The following is a 20,788-nucleotide window of genomic DNA, read 5'->3' on the forward strand; positions in this document are numbered from 1 at the left end:
AGCTTCTCCATCAGTGAAGAGTCTTTTTCCTGCTGTTGCAAGAGGAGATGATATGTGGGATAGCTGGGGCTGGCTACCTTGTGACAATATACTCATTCTTGTTGGCAAGGACATAGGCTAAGGACCACAGGGTGTACCTAGAATCAATTTCAGCCACTATCACTGAGTCAAAAGTCAGACCGAGTAGGAGAACAACCATTTTCATCTTATTCAAGAGTGCAGTTTGGGATCTGGAGAGATGACTCTGTGGCTAAGAATATTTGTTGCTCCTCTAGAGGACCTGCATTTGGTTCCCAGCACCCACAACAAGTAGCTTACAACCTCCTATAACTCTCACCCCAGGGACATCTGATACCTTTCACTTCCTTGGGCTCTGCACACATACCCACACACAGTTGCACAGATACAGACACACATACAGCTAAAATACAAATAAAAGTTTTAAGAAAAGAGTATAGTTCAGAGAGATAAGTGTTGGTGAACTAAAGGTATGTAGGACATCACTGCTTTACTTCATATATGTATATATGTATATGTATTTATATCTAGGTATATATATTTCTGTTCTGTGTGCATGTGTACTTGTGCATACATGTGAGTACTGTGATAGCATCAATGTGTTCATGTGGGTATAAGCACATGGATGTGAATACATGTGTGTATGTGTGTTATTGGTCTGCATAAGTGTTTAGATGAGTGTGTGCATTTGATAGACCCAATAATACCAAAGGCATTTCGGTATCAAGACATGCATTAATTTATGGGTCAATTGATTCATATCTAGAGGGGAGTGAAGAGCAATAATTTCCCCATGCTATGTGACTCTGTAAGTCACGTGTGGTAACATGTGGTGCAATGGAATGAGGTTCCCAGGTGTTCTGGAGGGTCACTGCAGTTCTCAATGGCCCCAGCATGAAATATGGAGACATTAGTCATTTTGCTATTCCCTAAACCACTGACACTGTTGAGCAGAAGGAAGGTCGGAGTGGAGGAATGCTTATGCAGATTTTTGATAAACCGAACATATGGCCCTGTTTATTACAGCAATATATCTTACAATCCATCAACAATTTAAAACTGAACGATCACGATACTGGTCTATTACCACGCTCAAAGGACTCCACATGGAATTTTAAAACTATTTTCCCTAAAAGGAAAAAAAAAATCTCTGATCAGTGTGCACTGGCCCAGAAGCATTCTTTAGGGGAATAGGGTTCTCCAGGGAATCCTGGGAGGTTGCTATCATTCCAGCAGCCTTCTCTGTCACACAGGACTCTGAGCCTTGCAGTGGAGCAGAATGTGTTCGAATGCCCCAAGACACCAGTCCCACACCAGTCCCACTGTGCACTGTAAAACGAGGGTCAGGTGACTGCAACCTCTATGAAAAGTACACAGGCCTCTGGGAAACAGCACTTAATACAGGGCCTTCAACTTGTGGTAACCCGAGTCTGAGTCACAGGCTGAGAAATCCAATCACGGCCTTGCTTATAAGGAAGAGAATGTGCCTTCCGTTTTTAACTTTCCCACAGAGCCTAGCCAGTATGATCCAGGCATATAGGCTTGTTCTTCACCATCAGTTAACATGAAGTACTCAGGATGGGTCATTTATAAAGCATTGTCATGGCAACTGTCAAGCTTATTTCCCCCTGTTTTATCCTTGAGAAGGAAGAGTGATTAGGTTTGACATCATTGGAACACAAAACCTAATCCAATCCTCTAGATGGTTATCTAGATCCTGCACAAACACATGCACATGCATTTCCCTCATCATCTTATGACCTTGTTGTGTGAGTTATAATGTGACATTGGGAAGACGAGGAGTAGTGACCAGTACCTATAAACAGATCAGGTAATGAAGTCGGGCAATTAAAGTGTATTTTGACTAGCTGACCGCTACAAATAAGCCTTGAAGTTTTGAGCATGGTCACATGGAAGACAAATTAATTAGAAATAACACTCCTACAAATGATGTAACAGTCCATTGTCTTCTACATACCCTTCCCCCAAGCCAAGGCTAATATTCCCATTTTACAGCCGAGGCAGCAAAGGCAAATGATTGCCAAGGTTGTCATAGCTACCAGGTGGCCCAATATAAGCTTTGGGTTCCAGCTGAGAGATGTTTGCCAGGTGCCAGGGGCTCTCCAGGGCATGGCAAATGCTCAGATTCATTCACACATAGTCGGAAGTGTACGAAACACAAATTAGCACTGAGTTACTAATAGAACTAAAGGAGCTAGGAGCTAATGTTCCAGTTCACAGAGGAAGATACTGAAGCTCAAAGAGGCTACCCAACTGGTCAATGTCATCGAGTTACTAAGTGCCAGACTCAGGCTTAAACACGCATGGTCTCAGCGTTCTGGAGCCTGTTTCTAACTCTGCAGCCAGAAGGCTCGGCTTTGAGTTGGCTCTCCACCATTGCCAGCTGTGAAGCTCTGGACAAGTTATATGAGCTCTCCGTGTCCTGATTTTCTTACCTGATACATGGGAACACTAACAATCACCTATGCTATAGAGTGAAGGGGCTGATTGGATGCTCCAGCAACATACTGAGCTCTTAGACTAGAACCAGCTACAGAGATAAATGTTAGCTAACTAAATTAGCTAATATAATGATAAGTCAATGACATACCATTTCCCAAAACATTTGAAAATTTTCTTATGCAATTAAAAATCAATTTGCATTAACTAAGTATGAATGCATATATTTGCATAAAGGACACTTGAATTTTCTATTACCTTGTATCTATGTAGAATAATAATTTTTAATTCATGGGTTAGTTCTGTTAGGAGTCTACTAGTGACAAGAGACAAATTCATGGAATTTTCTATTTATGGAATATTCGGCAAAGGACTTTGTAGCTGAAAGAAATTTTAGAAGCACTGGCCTAAGACTCTGGAAGAGGCCTGTGGTTATCTTTGCTCATAATTACAGATTCAATTCACTGCAGTTAGAAATCTCCAGTAGGAACTATGATGCCACAGCACAGCCCTCACTTCACTTGCTTGATGTCCACCTCCTGTCAACATGGAATGGGCTAGATTTTGGAGGGACTTGAGAGGCAAAAGAGAAATTCAAATAAGATTAGCTATTGAGTAGCTTTGGACGGGTCACAGAGCTTCTGGGAAATGCTGTGTAAGACACACTGGTGGTGACACAGGAAGGGACACAAATACTACTTCAGAACTCCATGAATACTTGTCACAGTAAGCCTGTGAGAAGCAATGTGTCTATAGTGGGGTGTCCTCTGCTGAGGAGCGGGAAGACCAAGCCCTTATGAGGGGGATATACTGTAAGGTGTAGGGACGAGGGAGGTATTTAACCAATGAACCATGGGCATAGGCACGTGGTTGACTACAGACTCAGGAGCTCATACTCAGAGCAGATGCAAGAGATGCCACCTAGATCTGACGAGGAGGGTCTAGGTACTGGGATTGAGTGTTCTGTTGGACACACCACACATACGAGCTGTCATGGAGATCTGCAAGTGTCTGGAGGTGTGTGATGGGGGCTAGGTAGGATGTGAAGTCCATCCATACAGCTGGGATGGTTTAGTCCTCAGCTCTGTGCTGAGTGGGAAGTGGGAAAGCAGTGGGTTAAGGGTTGAGGAGTTACTGCACAAGAGGGAGTGCTGAGATCCACTTCCTGTTCTGTCCTCTGTCACTTCTCACAGTTGAGGATGCTGCTCCCCTCATCAGACTTCCATCTCACTATGTGCTGGGTGTATGTGATGAGCCCCAGTGAAGTGAGCACATCTGCCTCCACAGGCTCCCAGGTCCTTCCTTACCAGAGAGGACAGGATTCATGGGTAGAAATGCAGAAAAAAGGAGAGCTGTCCCCACCACTCTGGAGTATGCAGGGACAAATCAGCCCATTTGCAGGACAAGAAGCAGCAACTAAACTTGTAATTCTGAATGAGAATGGCCCCATAGGCTCATATATTTGAATGCTTAGTCCCCAGCCGGTGAAGCTGTTTGTGAAGGATTAGTAGGTGAGGCCTGTTGTAGTGGGTGTGACCTTGTTGGAGGAGGTGTATCACTGGGGATGGGCTTTGAAGTTCCAAAAACCCATACCAGATGCACCCCCTCCTCTGTCTGCTGCCTGTGGTTAGGAAGTAAGGCTCTCAGCTACTATTCCAGTGCCATGCCTTGTCTGCTTCCTGTCATGATGATCATGGACTAACTCTCTAAAATGATAAACAACCCCCCAGTTAAATGCTTTATAAGAGTTACCTTGGTCATAGTGTTTCTTCAGAGCAATAGAGCAGCAACTAAGATGGCAAGACATGGTCTAAACAGTCATTTCTCATGTCTAGACATGGACTCTTACCCCAAAGGGAAGGGAAGCTGGATCACCATAACACTATATGCAGAACAGACACCAACCTCATGAGCTAGTATTTCAGTAGGGCAATGCACCAAAACCAGTCTGAGAGTTAAGATATCAGCCAGCACCAACCCTGGCTGTGCTAAGCTCTGGGTTCCTTCCTGTTACTCATTCTCTCCATGAAGACCAGCTTCACCTCTCCATCTCCACACCCCCAAACCTTCCTTGAAGGTGTGCACAGGTGTGTGTGTGTGTGTGTGTGTGTGTGTGTGTGTGTGTGTGTTTCATTTGTTTCTTCTATCAGCAAGGTTATTCACATTCTACTGAGCTGTGCTGTGGAGCTGTGGGCTTAGCTTGTCTTGCTCGTCTACTCCCTTCTCCTTTCTCCTTAGCAAGGAACACATAGTTCACAGGCCTCTCGTGAGGGTCCTTTTGTCTCCTCTTATAGCACTACCCAAGAGGGCATGTGGAAACGGTTCTGCAAAGGACCCCACAGGAAAACCAAAGCCAAAATCAAATGATAGAAAGCAACTTGAGAGTACTCTCAAGGAAGGGAACTTACTATGTCTTCCTTTGCTTTGCTCAGTCTCCCTTCAGCTTCTGCTTTGAGCCGAATATTGGCAATTTTCAATGAGTACATTTCTAAACCACACGAAGATTGACTTCAAGGGAGAAATGGAGCACAGAGGAGCAGTAGGAGGGGAAGCAGGAGGGCTTGGGAGAATGGGAGCTTGGTAGAGGTGTTGCTAGGCAACCAACATCCTGGACTAGTCAGCCCTGTGGCTGGAGATGCTGAAATGGCCAGCTCTCCACCCTCGCCCTTTCTTGTGCTTGGCTGAGCTGTCTGGCTCTGGAGCCATGCATGTGTGTGGGGGTTCCCAGATGGTAGCATCAATCTGATTTGCCCTGCTACTCCGCTCCCTCTCACAACCCCCAGGGAGGACTGGCCTTCGCCTTTGTTTCCATCCAGCACAGAAAGAGGTGCTCGCTAACTACCACCATCCCCTAAATTATGTTTAAAGTCCTCGCTGGAGAGAAGAAGGTTTGACATCTTCCTGCTTCTCCCCAAAGGGGACACTATTCATCCACGCGTGCATACTTCATGAACTGTTCCTTATCCCTCCACACTGGTAAATGAACTTTTGATGGCATATGGAATTACCATCACGTCATCTGTCTATACGCTATCGTCACATTTGTTTGCTTTCCCATGTGCCTTTAAGATGTTAAATATTATTGGCCACCCCCAGGGGCGGGAGAGACATCTGTTTTGCTCATTTGGTAGTGTGCCTGTTTCACAGAACAGACCCTAATAAATGAAGCTGGCAATCCCACTGAAGGCAGAGGTCAGCTCACCGCGGTGCTGTCCCACACCCCTCTGGCTCTTCTTGATGAGGTGGCCTGGGAGGTCCAGGACAGAAGGTGTATGATGCTCAGTCCTTTTGTCTGCTCCTGGCCTCTGCATGCATCTTTAGCCCTTGGCTGAGGCAGGAACTCCTGGTGAATGGAGCACAGACGGAAGCAGATGGCAGATATGGACCAGGCTTCAGCAGAGAGACCAGCCAGCCAATCGGAAGACACCATCTGCCCACCCTGCTCAGCTGAGAAGACATGGAATCAACTTTTTTTTTCTTTTTTCTTGGCAACATGTGCTTTCGGGGAATTCCTGGTTTGCTTGGGAGAAACCAATCCTTTCACCGTATTTTTGAGAATGTTAACCATGAAGTGGCAGGGGAAGGACTGTGAGGGTAAGCGTGTGTATGTACAGGGACTGTGAGGGTAAGCGTGTGTATGTAGGAGGGACTGTGAGGGTAAGCGTGTGTATGTACAGGGACTGTGAGGGTAAGCGTGTGTATGTAGGAGGGACTGTGAGGGTAAGCGTGTGTATGTACAGGGACTGTGAGGGTAAGCGTGTGTATGTAGCGGGGACCATAAGGGTAAGTGTGTGTATGAAGGAGAGATTGTGACAGTAAGCATGTAGGCACGCACCCACAAAGTCTGATCATTTACTCTATGTGGTACTATTAGAGTCTAGACATTTTTTATTACTTAATTATTTTTTATGAACATTGGTGTTTGGCCTGCATGTATGTCCCCATGAGGGTATCGGGTGTCCTGAAACTGAGGTTACAGACAGATGTGAGCTGCCATGCAGGTAATGGGAATCAAACCCAGGTCCCCTGGAAGAACAGGCACTGTTCTTAACTGCTGAGCCACTTCTCCAGCCCCAGGAGTCTAGACACTTTTTAAAAAAATAAGTAGATGCCCATTTTTCTAGTTCATAGTAGGAAGTGTGTCAAATTTGTCTCCAAATACTACTTTCTTCGAAGCCCACACTAACTTCTTTAACCTTTAAGACTAATACAGACCAGTGTCTCTGTCGGAGAGAAGTATGGATGGGAACCATCCCCTCTCCTACTGTCCTGTGTCTACACCAGACAGCTCACAGGACGAAAGCCCTCGGTCCACTGCCGTCAAATGTGGTACTAATAGTACCACATAGAGTAAATGATCAGAGATCTGGATGGCTGTGAGACTTGGCGAGTTTGGGATTTGTCTTTTCTGGGACCCTGCTCTGAGGTTCTCAGATGTGAACATTATGGATGACACTATATGTTGTGATGTCAAAAGGTTGGGCATGCCTTCATTAGAAACTGAGTTCAAGGGAAATGAAAGGGCTGAGGGGTTAGAGGGGTCAGTCAGCAACTAATGTGCTTGCCTTGCGAGCACAGGGACACTAGAAGTTTCTGCCCTAGGGACCTTTCCAGGATTAGAGGCACAAGAAATGGCGGCGCCGTCTAGTCTTCCTAACATCTGCTCCCAAATACCGACTCCTTAGAGTCTCCCTGACTTCTCAGAATTGTGGGTGTTCTTTGTTCCCTTATTACAAGAAATGGACAGTTTGAATTTTTCTGTCACAAGCCACTAAGAGACTGGGTTAGAAGGGACAGGCACGGCCGTCTTCACGCAAATGAAACTCAGAATGCTGTCTCACGTCCCGTTGCAGCTTTCCAGACACAGCGGGAATCAAAGGCCGCGGTGGCCGTCTACACAGGCAGATAGGCCTCAAGTGTGCAAAGCTTTATTATGTGAAGTGAGAGAATTGGCAGAGAAAAATCTCTTCTCATGAAAAGTGATGAGAACAGCAGGGACGCGCGGGGCGGTCTGGGCTAAGAAGGCGAGCGTCTGTTTTCTTGAGCTAGCTTGTCTTCCTGTCAAGCGGGAAATGGTCCAGTATCCAAGGCCTACAGAGACCCATGCTAGGAGGAGCCGCACCTCCACCATTCGGTTCTACTGAAAATGAAGGCAGTCTATTTTTGACACCCAGGAGGAAAGGTCCAGAGCCTTCCCTGGGAACAGCTTCCAGGGCTTTGCCAATAGGTCTGCAGTGTACGGAAATCCCTCTAAGTCCTCCTTAAGTTCTTCTCAGCAGCACTAAACACATTGCTTTGTTTCGAGTTACGATCTGGCTAAGGAGCCTGTCTGGCCACTGTAAACTAGGGTGGCTTGAGCCTTCTGAGGGCGGAGATTACAGGAGCCATGTTCCCGTGTCTTCCTTATGAGTGCAAAGATTATAGGCATGCACCGCTTTCCAAAACTCCCCTGCCCCATCCTTTACCCTTTCTGTCTCTTTCTATATGCTCCTGCAAATACACACTCCAATCAGAAAAAGCTAATTTTAAAGGAGCAGCCATAGGAAGACAAGACTTGAGAAGTTGAGCTGAACACAGACATTCCTGATGTCCCAGCTTTGGCTACCAAGGCCTTAGGAAGACACTGACTCAGAAACACAGATGAGGGTGACCTCTTACTCTGACGAAGTTTCTTTTTTGCTTTGATTTTTTTTTAATCAATATGTCAGTATTAGGAAGTTTTGGATGACAGAGCACAACCCAAGGCACTATGGGTTGGAGGGTGACCTGGACACATTTAGGATGTGGGGTGAACACTCATGTCACCTTTCCAGCTGTCCCGAGGGAAACTTAAGGACATAAGGAGCTCCACGGTTATCAAAAAAGTTGCCTGTGGATTTAGACTAGACTCCCTGTAGGTGCTCCAGGTGTTGATTCCTGTCTTCCCTCATAGGGGTCAGGCTCATTTACTAGGGCAACTGGGATCTGGAAGCAGACTTCCTTCAGTGATACCAAGCTTTACAGGTTAAGCATCCGATGACAGAACTGTGGCCACATCCTTCTTTTCTAGAAGTGCTATGCTAATAGTGCTCAAGTTTACGTAACTGCATGAAATTATTTATGTGGCTGTCTTGTTCCCAGCACCCCGAGGCGACGGCCAGCAAGAGGCAGTGAGCAGCTGAAGTCAATTCAGCTTACTTCTGTGACATTTGTGCTACAGCTTTGCGTGCTTCTGGGAGACTGAGGGGAAGGCAGAAGAAGCTCCTGAAATCATCTCAAATAGCTGCCGACTGCAGTGGCCCCTCAGCCACTTCTCAAGAATGTCCCTGGGTTGGCCAACTTGTGCCAACCTGTTTGCTTCTCTGCAAGAAACAAATGATCCCTTCAAACTCGATTCCTGTGCTTACAAACTTTGCCAGGTAAATGTGGCCTGGAAAATGCTCTTATCCTTCCCTCCCCAGCTCTGGGACTCCAGGCCAAAATGTTCTAAAAAGTACTTAGTCCAAGAATTATGACAAATATTCCAAAATTATTCTTAACAAAAGTGATGAAAACACTTCCAATATTTCTATATTTTAGTGTCTAACCTTATTACTCTATGAACATAAAATATCAAAACCAAGAGTGTGACAGGGGAGTCCAAACCAAAGTACCACACCTGCACATCGGTGTTTGTTTCAGCATGATTCACAATAGCCAGGGTTTGGAGCCCAGGTAGATGCCACAACAGATGAATGGATAAGGAATATGTGGTATATATGTAAAATGTAGTCTTAGTCAGCCATAAAAAAAAGAACAAAATTACATCCTTTGCAGGAAAGCAGATGCTGATCTAACTCTCATGCAGATGTTAAGTGAAACAAGCTTTATTTGCCTAAAAGGCAAATACCAGATTTTCTCTCACATATAGAATCTAGATTTGAATATACATGACAAGAAAGTAGAATGGAGACTATGGGATGGGGGAGGAAGCAGTCTAAAGAGGGAGGGTAAAAGGGTAATAGAGACAGGTGAGAAAGAATTGTACATTTTATTTCATATGTAGACTATGAATTTAGGCATGTGTCTGTGCGCACAAGCATGCAGGCACATGCAAGGCGGAATGCTTGGGGGAGCAAGGAGACCAGCATGAGTGAGGAAGAAAGTAAAGGGGGGCAGTGGGGGACAAATATAAGCCAAGTGCAATGAACATATATACCATTTCCATAATGACACCCAGTATTTGCAAACTAACTAAAATATTGATAAAATGAACACACAAAGGTATGGAGTTGAGATGTCTGTGCCATTTAAAGCCCAGAGCTTGTTCCATATGGGGTGGAGAACAGGACTGTAACGCTGAACAAAAGAACTTTGCGAGAAGGAAGAAAAATGCTAATGTTAAATTTGGCTTTTGTCCAATAGCTTTAGTCTAGTTTCTCCCAGTTACACTGAGGCCCACTCCGCCATGGCATTTGGAATCTTTCTGTATGTGTGTGTGCGCACACATGTACACGTGTGTATACTGTGTGTATTGAAGCGTATCCTAAGCAGTTGGTACTATGACAAGACGTCCTTCAAGGAAGCAAGAGGAAGATGTCTCTGGTGACACTACATGCTGGACATCAGCCTGGGCACCAAGGACACAGTGGTCACCACACGAGCCATGCTAATGAGGTGTGACGTGGGTTGTAAGGGAGGATCTCCAATCAGGAGCATCTAAGTGCAGTCTCTTGAGGAACAGAGGGAGGGTCTGTGAAAGCCACTGGGTGTGGGGGGAGGATGGGGAAGGCCGTCCATGCTGTGAACTGTTTGTAGACTGAACAGAAATTAGCCATGCTCACGGGACAAGATACAGGAAGGCAGGAGTTCTAGGAAGACAGACTACAAATGGGAAAGTGTTTCCCACACAGGGTGGGGGGGGGGGAGCATGAGCTTTCTGATTGCCGAATGCAATACTCTTGACTTTAGAGGGTTCAAACTAATTGTTCTCAAATTATGTATCACTAATTAAATTTTTCTTGGACAAGTCATCTCAGCTGTCTCCATTCATACTCTCCCAAGAGTGGCTTGCCAATCAGCAGTAACCGAGCTGCTATTCGTGATCTCATTTCCTATTCCAGAAGGGTGGCTTCTAAGCCCCCAAGCTTGGATTTCAGAAAGGCATGCGAAACACACCCCATCCAGACCACTTTGCTATAAACTCCTCCACAGATTCCCAGCAACCTCAAGGGCCAAATGTCAGCAAGTGGAAGGCTCCTCGACTTGAAAAACTGTAGTTCAAGGTACATTTCCCCTGTAATGTCTCACTCAGCCAAATCAGCTCACGGGCTGTAGGCCATGGAATCCAGCCTAATAAGGGCGCTGTCTAAAACACAGGCAAGCTACACACGACGATAAGGTAATCACAGCACTTATTAGTAATAGTGGGAAAATTGTAAGGCAGAAAACAGCAACCTTAAATGCACCTAAATGGGGGAGTGATTAGATAACAGTGATATATCCGTTTCTGGAATTTATTCAGCTCTTAGCAAAGATAACAATTTACCATGACATAGGAAACGCGAGGAAGGACACAGATTGTGGGAAAATAAAGTACATGGCATTGTGTGTATATTAAAACTGCAACTCTGCAACATATATAAATAAGACAATGCTGGAGAGAAATCCCGTCAGCACAAGAACAATAACCGCTGTGTGTGTGATGCGATTATGAGTTCCCAATTTCCTGTAACACATTTATAACGGCTTTGTTATTGGAATCCTGTTGAAAGCATTAACTCTTAAAGTTCGTAATTGGATCATTTGTCAAGTGCAAGCAGCAAGTCCAAGGCTACAGAGACAAGTGTGCATATGAATCATTTGTGTCCTGTGTGCCTTGACAATGAGCACACAGGCAGCATTCCATCCCTATGATGAACTGAACCATCTTCATGGCATGACCAGAGTCCGGCAACCTCTGGACTTGGTGTTTTTGTTTGTAATCCCAATACACACGTGACAATGTAAGTGTGTGTGTGTGTGTGTGTGTGTGTGATGGAAAAGTAGACTATCCTGAGAACAATATTCGAGAATATAAAATCAAAAGAGTCATAAAAGTTGAACTTGAACCAGATTTCAACAGTATTAAAGCCATGGAATTATCCCATCATTCTTGAGGTTCTGGGTAAAGCAATGGCCTTCTCAAAAGCCAGGTGAGCACAGCTGGGACCTGAGATTCTGAAAGCTTTTGTGACTTTTGTATATATACACATTTCTCATCTCAGTTTCTCAAAATGTTTGCCATTGATGGAGACAGCAACCCAAGCCATGGGGTGAAAGGGAGGGTGTTAGCCCTCAGGGGACAGCCAGAGAACAGAGTGTTTTTTTCTTTCTTTAGGCACAATGAAAGCTTAATTTGAAAAGAAGGAACTCTTTCCTCTCTGAGGGAGACTGCATGGGTTTTAGTGGCACAGGAGTTATTTAGGTTACAATGCTGTTAGCTCCTTCCAAGCAGACAGAATAGTTAACGGTAGCTGCGGAAGTGCCTTTTCTCGAAGTTCTTAACAATAGGTTATATATATACATCTGGCCTTGAACACCAGAGGCATGATGTACATAGAAATAGAACGAGCAAAAATAGCATACACACGAAATGCCTTGGCGTGTCCCAGCCATTGTTACACAGGTCTGGCTAGACAGAGACATAAAACAGCAGACAATCCCTTTCGTCCATCACCAAATCTACCTCTGCAGCACATTCAATAATCACAGAAGAAACCAGGAAAGTGGCCCCAGAGGGACGTACCTGTACTAGGAGCTCCAGCTTCCTGTCATCAAGGAGATGTACTTGACATCGACGGCCCTCCGTCATCTGTGGGAGAAGACAAACAGTGGTCATGGGGAATCTAGGAGACAGATGACGTTCTCAAAGGTCTGAATTCCACCCGGCACCATCCCGTGGCTGAGGCTTCCCTCACTGGGGGCTGGCCATGTAATGCCAAAACGTGGCTGGACTGTCGATCATTCCAGAAAACATTTATGGAGCTCTTTTTGTGTACCAACTGGTTTGATGAAACTTGTTAGACAATGGCACACAGGTGGTATCTGGGCCTTCAGGTGTTTCTCTAACCCATGGAGCAGATGTGAAATGAATCAGCAGCACATCTGTAACATACTGCTGGATGGTGGTGTGATTCAGCCTTCATCCATTCCTTAACATCTGTCACCATGAACAAAAGGCAAAGCTCAGGATCCTGTCTTCAATTCATCATTTCCCTTGAGGCCTAGCCTAACTGGCAAACCCTAGGCCAGAGAGACTGTCTCAAGAAACAAGATGTTAAGGGATATCACCTGAGGTTGACATTTAGTTTCCACATGGGTATATATGTATATGTGTGTACTCGCACACCTTGTATAACACAAACACATCCACACCCACAGACACACACAAAGTATGGATAATGGTAAGGTATAGTAAGAGTTAGGATTTCTAGACTTTGATTATTACCTTTATTTTTAAGATAATAATCTGTTTAATTTAATTATCAAATTTTAATTTTGATAATGGCTAGATTTTACACATAGTATCCCAAAATTCTGTACCAAAAAAAAAATGGCAGTTGGATTTTACTAACTGGATCCAGTACCACCACTGAGGTTCAATGATCTGTAGGTATCTTACACGACTCTACAGCAGCGGTTCTAAACCTGAGGGTTATGACCCCTTTGTGGGATAGAATAACCCTTACACACATGCCACATATCAGATATTTATGCTATGATTCATAACAGAAGCAAAATTACAGTTATGAAATGACAACAAAAACAATTTTATGGTTTGGGGTCAGCACGGCATGAGGAGGGTATTAAACCTCTGCTCTCCAGACTCTCTAAGGACCACTCCCCCCCATCCCCCCCCCCCCCCGTAACCATCTACAGCTACGTTAAACACGTGCGAAGGATGCACTCAAGTACACCCTAGCCTTATCACTCTTCATCAAAGTCCTTGTTCAGGGAAGACAGAAAGACACCACATCTTACTCCAGTGAATTATTCCACCAACAAGTCCAAAGGTGTCCTGAAATCCCATGAGAAAATGCCCTCTCTTTCTCTTTCTTCCTTCCATCATTCAGAGCTCTCCAGTTGGGACGCTAAGTCAGACTGCTGTTTGGACGCCTAATCGCAAAGGGCTCTTCCTTTTGAGTGCTATCCATGACTCAGCAGGCAAGTTTTACATAACTCAGATACCAATAAAGGGATTAAAACAGATTTAAAGTAGGGGGAAACTTCAGCCTCTAGGCTTGCTATTTTGCAAATATGAGCTCGGTGAGGTGGCCTCAGGCATGATATGACTCTATGAGAGGTCCTCTTCTGACCTTTGAGTCTTAGGCGACTCCAGCCACCCCATTAGCCTTGACCATAGATAGAGACATCCTAGGCTGAAGTTATTTTTTTTTAATTTATTTATTTATTAAGGATTTCTGCCTCGTCCCCGCAACCGCTTCCCATTTCCCTCCCCCTCCCCCGATCAAGTCCCCCTCCCTCATCTGCTCGAAGAGCAATCAGGGTTCCCTGACCTGTGGGAAGCCCAAGGACTGCCCACCTCTATCCAGGTCTCGTAAGGTGAGCATTCAAACTGCCTAGGCTCCCACAAAGCCAGTACGTGCAGTAGGATCAAAAACCCACTGTGATTGTTCTTGAATTCTCAGTATTCCTCATTGTCCGCTATGTTCAGCTAGTCCGGATTTATCCCATGCTTTTTCAGACCTAGGACAGCTGGCCTTGGTGAGTTCCCAATAGAACATCCCCATTGTCTTAGTGTGTGGGTGCACCCCTCGTGGTCCTGAGTTCCTTGCTCGTGCTCCGTCTCCTTCTGCTCCTGATTTGGACCTTGAGATTTCTGTCCGGTGCTCCCATGTGGGTCTCTGTCTCTGTCTCCTTTCATCGCCTGATGAAGGTTAATATTCATGAGGATGCCTATCCCAGCACTCGGGAGGCAGAGGCAGGCGGATCTCTGTGAGTTCGAGACCAGCCTGGTCTACAGAGGCTGAAGTTATTTTAAAACAACAAAAACCCCATCTTTATTTCAGTCACTCCCTTTTTGAGTTGAATGAAAGTCATTACAACTTTAAATTAGATTGAAATCTATGCTGTTATGCCAACATTTAGAATTGATTCTTTCATCCAAAAAAGTCACGTCAGAAATGCTAACTTCCAGTAATAACAGGGCGCCTAATAGTCACAGCATGGTGACTTTGAATATGATTTTAGAACTATAGCCATCCGGCTCTCATTAACATCATTGTGTATGAGTGTGTCCTAGGAAGGAATGTGGTACAACCATCGTGCATGCTATTTTGAAGTTCTTTAAAAACAAAGAAAACATTCATCACAGGCCTGAGAAGGTGACCTATGCCCTTAATTCCAGCAGTTCAATGGTGGAGGGAAGTAAATCAGGAGTTTAAGGCCAATCTGTGCTATGTAGTGATACATAATAATACCGAGGCCGGCCTAGGGTACATGAGACCCACTCTCCAACAAAAATAAAGAAGCAAAACAGAACAAATAAAAATAAATAGATCAGGAAGTTTAAAGTCATCTTTGGACCTATATCAAGTTCTGGGCCAGCCTGTGCTACATAACAGCCTATCTCAAAAATGAAGAGGGCAAGAGACATTTTGTAGAGGAAATGCTGTCTGGCCTTTCCAACTCTCCAACATTAAGTTTAGCTTTATTCCATGGTAAAAGTCTAAACATATACACAAGATCTTTGGTATTTAATCACATCCTAATAAATTTTATGAAAACAAATTGGTACCTGAAAGACATCACTGTAGCAAATATGGTTGGCATTTGTTTTGAGAAAGGGTCTCACTGTGTAGCCCAAGCTGGCACAAAACTCTTTATATAGATCAGACTGGCCTATAACTCAGAGAGAGTCTGCCTCTGCCTCTGCAGAATTTGGATTAATGGCATGTGGCACCCAGTTATAAAAAGGAAGAAGGCTGTCACTTTATCAAAATATACCGTTGTACATAAGGTTCAGACTTCAAAGTTTACCTCTCAGATGTCTTCATCTGAAAAATAAAATTACCACTAAAATTAAATAACATTGTTTTATCTTCTCACTATGTTGAGTAACTATGTATTGAGATGTTGATATATTATTTAGTTCTCACTATGTTGAGTAACTATGTATTGAGATGTGGATATATTATTTATTGGAAGTGTGCTCCATGCCTCCCTTGAAAAAAGCAAAATAACCCCACCAAAGCTGGCCTGGAGAGGAGTCAGAACAGAGCCCTTTGAGTCATGATGGAAGGCACAGCTCTCCTCTGAGAGCACCACTGTGGTTCATGTCTCAAAAGGACACCTGTTCATTGTCTCCTTCTCAAGTAAGATCGGAGCACCCAGTTTTCATCATCAGTTCAAAGCAGGCTCACCCTTGTGGGTGCACACAAAGAGCAGACATCTGTAGTATTGTTTGGCTTGCTAGGCACCCAGAATTTTTTCTCAGCCCTCACAATTGTAAAATAATACTGCCCCCCCCCACCCTGCTTACAGCTGCACAGGCACAATGGGAGCCCTGGCAATCACCCTCAAAGGAAACCCTCTGGAGAGCGAGGCTGAGCATAGAGTCAGCTGGCTCCGGTTCTAACCATAAATCACTTTCCTGCCTACACCTTCTATAGTAACGTGGGCATGCCAAGTACTCTGTCATTTTTAGGCATACTTAAAGAAGTGTTATTTTGAAAGTGAGGCGTCCAACGTTGCTGATGGGACACACGTGAACTCATGAAGACCAGACTCATGAACAGGGAAAGGTAATATAGTCAGATATGAAATGATCTGTGTATGATAAAGTTGCCAATAAAACCATCCTGCACAGGGGCAGGGATCAGGAGAAAAGAGGATGATATATGAGGACATAGGAGGTGGAAAGCTTCTGGCTTAGGGATGGGGCCTCTCTACCTGCCCGAGCTGTGTACTGTACACATTTAACAACTTGTTAAAAAAAATAACAACAGCAAAACAATGACACAGTGAAACTCATTACTTTGTATGCTAACCTGAAAGTATCAATATATATATATATATATATATAAAAAAAACAGTTAAAGGTGGCTCAAAAAAGTGAAGGTGTTGTTAGAGATTAGCCACACGGAATAGAGCAGACAAGACTGCTCCTCAGCCAATCAGGTTAATAGTGCCTATTTTAACACAAACCCAAGTACTTCAGAGGGCTGGGGAGATGGCTGTTTATAAAGTGCTTGCCTTGCAAATACAAGGGACTGAGTTTCATCCCCAGAACCCAGGAGAAAGACGCCATTAAAAAGCCCCTCCGATGATCTTCCAGGAGTCACACAGATGACCCCGATTAAATGGGTCACAAAACAAAACCCAAGGTCATAAGACTGGGAAAGGGATTGGTAGGATGGTGGGTGGGTTGATGGGGATGGGAGGAGATAAAGGGGTGAAAAGTCATCAGAATTCATTCTAGGCATGTATGAAATGGCCAGATAACAAAATTAACCAACAGGGAAGAACAAACCTTCCAGGGATTGAACTCGGGGTGTCAGGCTTTGAGGCAGGTGCCTTTACCTGCTGAGCCACCATCTCACCATCCCCTCCCTTTTGCTTTAGTCACCCTATCTACTGCCCTCTTTCCCCACTTTCTTGTCTTCCAATTAATGACTCCTATGGCATTGGATGCACACGTCCAGGAGAGCTCTAAGGAAATGGTGCCAGTTTCACGGTTCCTACATTACTATGTGCGATGCACTTTTGCCAACAGTAACTCAACCTGGAGAACCCAGCACATCCTGAACTTAGGGAAAAAGATCTCTGGTTTAAAACGAAAACTAAAAACCCAGTCAACCAGGGGCTGCAGATTTAGGTCAGCTGATAGAGTGCCTCCTGCCCAACACGCAGCAGCCCTGGGTTCAAGTTCCAGCACTAAAAAGGACTGGGCACGGTTGTGAACTTTACTTCTAATCCCAATATGTGGGAAGCAGAGGCAGAAGGATCAGATGTTATAGTCATCCTTGGGTACATAGCAAGTTTGAGGCCAGCCCAGCTTATACCTTCTATTTCTCTTTCTCTTAAGAAAAATTCAACTAATAATACATGTCATTATAGTTTCTCAGTTTTCTGAAGCTAGCTTATACTGAAAGAATTATGGAGTCTGGGGGGAGAGGAAGAGGATGTGCAATGGGAGGCCAGCTGCTCAGGGTACAGGCACAGGCCTGCAAATCATGTTAACCTAGTGACTACATTACTGTCTGTCTAATGTCTCTTTACTAAAACCCAAGAGAGTTACCAAGGTTTGATTCATTTGCATTTTTGAGATCAGTTGATGAGACACTAATATGAGAAATATTAATGACTTGTGAGAACTGCATAAAATAAGAATCAGTATTCCTGACATGTTTTATTTAGGAAATTGCCAATAGTCTTGAAACAACCTTAAACACGGTCCCTGAGACCTTTACCACCAAATGGGGAAGTTGGAGTCCAACAGCATGGATCTGAGACTGGAAGTAAAAATGTACATCTTTCCTGCTCACAGGGTCCCTCAAACCACTAACTGTAAGGATGCCGGATGCATTCCAACAGCGCCTCACAATCTGACCTTTGACCCAGGCTGTTTGCTGGCTCTGAAGGAAATTCCAAGGACATGACTACAACTTCCCAATACGAGTCTCTGTTGGAATTCCAACCTTCTGAGTCACCTCAAAGCATCACCTCACATCACTCTCTCTACTCCAGTGTCCTCCTTGGAGAACGAAAGGACAAAGACTGAGATGGAAATGCAAAGGTTGCAAGGCTACACAAGTCTCAATAACTGTAGAGCATCTCCCAGGCACGAGGAGAACAATGCCTGCAACATAGCAACTCCTGCAGGGCCAGCTGACCGCGAACACCCAGATGACAAGGGACTTGGGCAGTTTAATGGGTTAGGAATAGTCCTCCCACTGTTAAGCATGCACATGGACGTAACTAACCTAACAGCAGTGGACAGAAAGGATCAGTGTCTAAAGGTAAAAGAAGAAACAATGTCCATTTTGATTAGGACTGTCCCTTATCTGAGTTTAGGTCCACTTTTAAAAAGCATTAGCATATTGGATCTGAGCAGTCAGCTTAGTTGGTAAAGCATCCATTGTATAAGCACCAGGATGCTGAGTTCAGATCCATAGAGCCTATGTCCAAAGCCCAGCAAGTGGTGAGCTCCTGCCACCCAACTGCTATGGGAGTAGAGACGGATGGACCCCTGCAGCTCATAGACCAGCTAGCCTATCGGAATCAGTAAACTAGAGATGTTAGAGATGAAGTGATAGATGAAAATGTCCAATACCGACCTCTGGCATTAATGTGTTGGGGTGTTCGAATCCACCGGGAAAGACTAAAGACCTAGTCCCAACTCAGCTTGAGATGAAATGAAGTTATTCTTACGGCTAGCTGAAAAACAGCAGCCTTAGAGCCAAACAGCATGCAATGGGGAGTGGGAGGGCGTAAGGTGGGATTTTAAAGAAGGACATCAGAAAGGGGCGTATACACCTATCCATGACATGTGTACCTGCATGCACAGGTACACACACATGCGCACACATAATAAAAGAATTAGCATATTAAAAAGAGACAGAGGAAAGACAGATAACGCAAGTGCTGCCCACCGGAAGACTCTTTTGGAGAGACTGACATTGCCCCTCGTTTGCTCTGGCCTCTCTTAGGCTGCGCTGTCTCTGTCTTTATGTAATGCTCCTGGATCTAGAAGAGGAGCACACACAGGCGTGCCCTGGAGGCCTTTGACTGCAGAACACAGCTGCAGTTCATCCAGCCCAGATGGAAGTTCCCGAGGGGCTCTATTAAAAGGGAATTCACATGACAAAGCAGTGTGACGTCCGAGTTGAATCAGTGACCGCACATTCGCATGGGGGGGGGGGCTTATAAGTAGGGATGGGGTGTCCCTGAGGCTCCCCAGCAAGCATATCCTAAGGACATCCCTGCCCCTGGGTCTTTATTTGTCTAAAGCAAAAAGAGAAATTGAGAGTTTTTTTTTTCCTTTTCCTGATAATGCAGAAAGGAGACCTCGGGTCTTGGGCCACATTCATGCCACAGGGACAGCTTGGGGTTGCTGTGTTTGAGGGATGAACAATTTTTTAGAGGCCTGTGTGAGTTGAAGCCTCAACTCTTAACATGTAATCCTGTGTACATGATCCTTCTGGGATCTGAACTACTAATAGCCAGTCTGTACTTTAACCCACCGTGGTGCCCAAAGTACAAACACTTAAAGACATGCTCAGTTTAGGCCTAAGAACCCAGGCATCTTAAGCTCTGCATCAGAGACTGATTAGAAACACGCAAACTCAGTGTCTAGGCCTAATGTTTAGAAGATGACGCATGGATCCAGACAAGGAACAGGTGAGTACAACCAACCTAAAAATGGTTCTGCATGGATCTTACAGATAAGTATACCTGTTGTGTGATGTTTCCTGGGCAGGTGGACCCAATGCCTACTCAACCAAGATACGGATACTCAACCAGGATGGAGCAAAATATGATTCTCCCAAAAGTCACCTTGGTCAATCAATGAGTTTATTCAGTTTACTTATGTGGCACGAGTGAGGGTTACTTGCAGGAGTATGAGTGACCCCAAAATAACTACCCCGCTGGTAAGTCTTTCTTCAGCATGCATGACGACTTCTTCAGAGATGTGGAGACAGCACTGCCTACTTGGTTAAGCTCCCACATATCCTCTGGTACTCCCTGAGTCCAGGAGATCACTAGAGCACTTGCAGCTGGGTAAATCACACACTGATGGCATGGCAGTGCAGGAGGGAACTGCTGAGGTCTCAGATTAGGGTCTAATTAGACCCTCCTCACCCGCTTCTAACAGAAGTCAACAAGCCCAACCTTGAAGGTATCTTCCAGGTGGTCAAGGTGGTTGTGACTAAGATGATAATGGCTATAAAGCTTGGAGGACAACATTCTACAACATTCTCTGACCCGACATTTCAGGATGTGGGGAGGAAAGGGCATGCTTCACTTCCTAAACAAAGAGCACAGTGAGGGAGGCTTCATGGATGTCGTGAAGGTGTACCTCAGGTGTGGAAGGTCACGTCTGCACAGTCCATATCAAGCCAAGGACCAAGGTGGAGAGTGTTATCCTTACATCTGTCATCCCAACACCCTACGAATGTCAGGAAGAAGCAGACGATGGGAGATCCAGATGCATGAGCTGGGAGTGATGCTAAGCACCTGGAACCTGTCTTCGATTTTAGAGCAAAGGTGTCATCTGCAGAGTGGTGGACAGACACAAGGAAGGTCTCCAAGCTCCTAGTGGAGAGCAGCATTTTTTTTACCTGCCACT

The 20,788-nt window shown here is 44.9% G+C and overlaps 1 protein-coding gene across 4 annotated transcripts in view; it reads right to left on the reverse strand.

The window, feature by feature from the left end:
• The window catches only part of Frmd4a (FERM domain containing 4A), a 582,923-nt gene that overhangs the window by 164,825 nt on the left and 397,310 nt on the right, over positions 1 to 20,788 (reverse strand). For all 4 annotated transcript variants that reach the window (XM_041630653.1, XM_041630654.1, XM_041630652.1 and 1 more), the window contains one exon: positions 12,224 to 12,289. In XM_041630653.1, the coding sequence (XP_041486587.1) occupies positions 12,224 to 12,289 (66 nt within the window). The remainder of the gene's footprint in view (positions 1 to 12,223; positions 12,290 to 20,788) is intronic.

This window comes from Microtus oregoni, unplaced genomic scaffold, assembly GCF_018167655.1.
Source record: "Microtus oregoni isolate MIOR12 unplaced genomic scaffold, Mior012 000035F_ref0000213, whole genome shotgun sequence".
NCBI classification, from domain to species: domain Eukaryota; kingdom Metazoa; phylum Chordata; class Mammalia; order Rodentia; family Cricetidae; genus Microtus; species Microtus oregoni.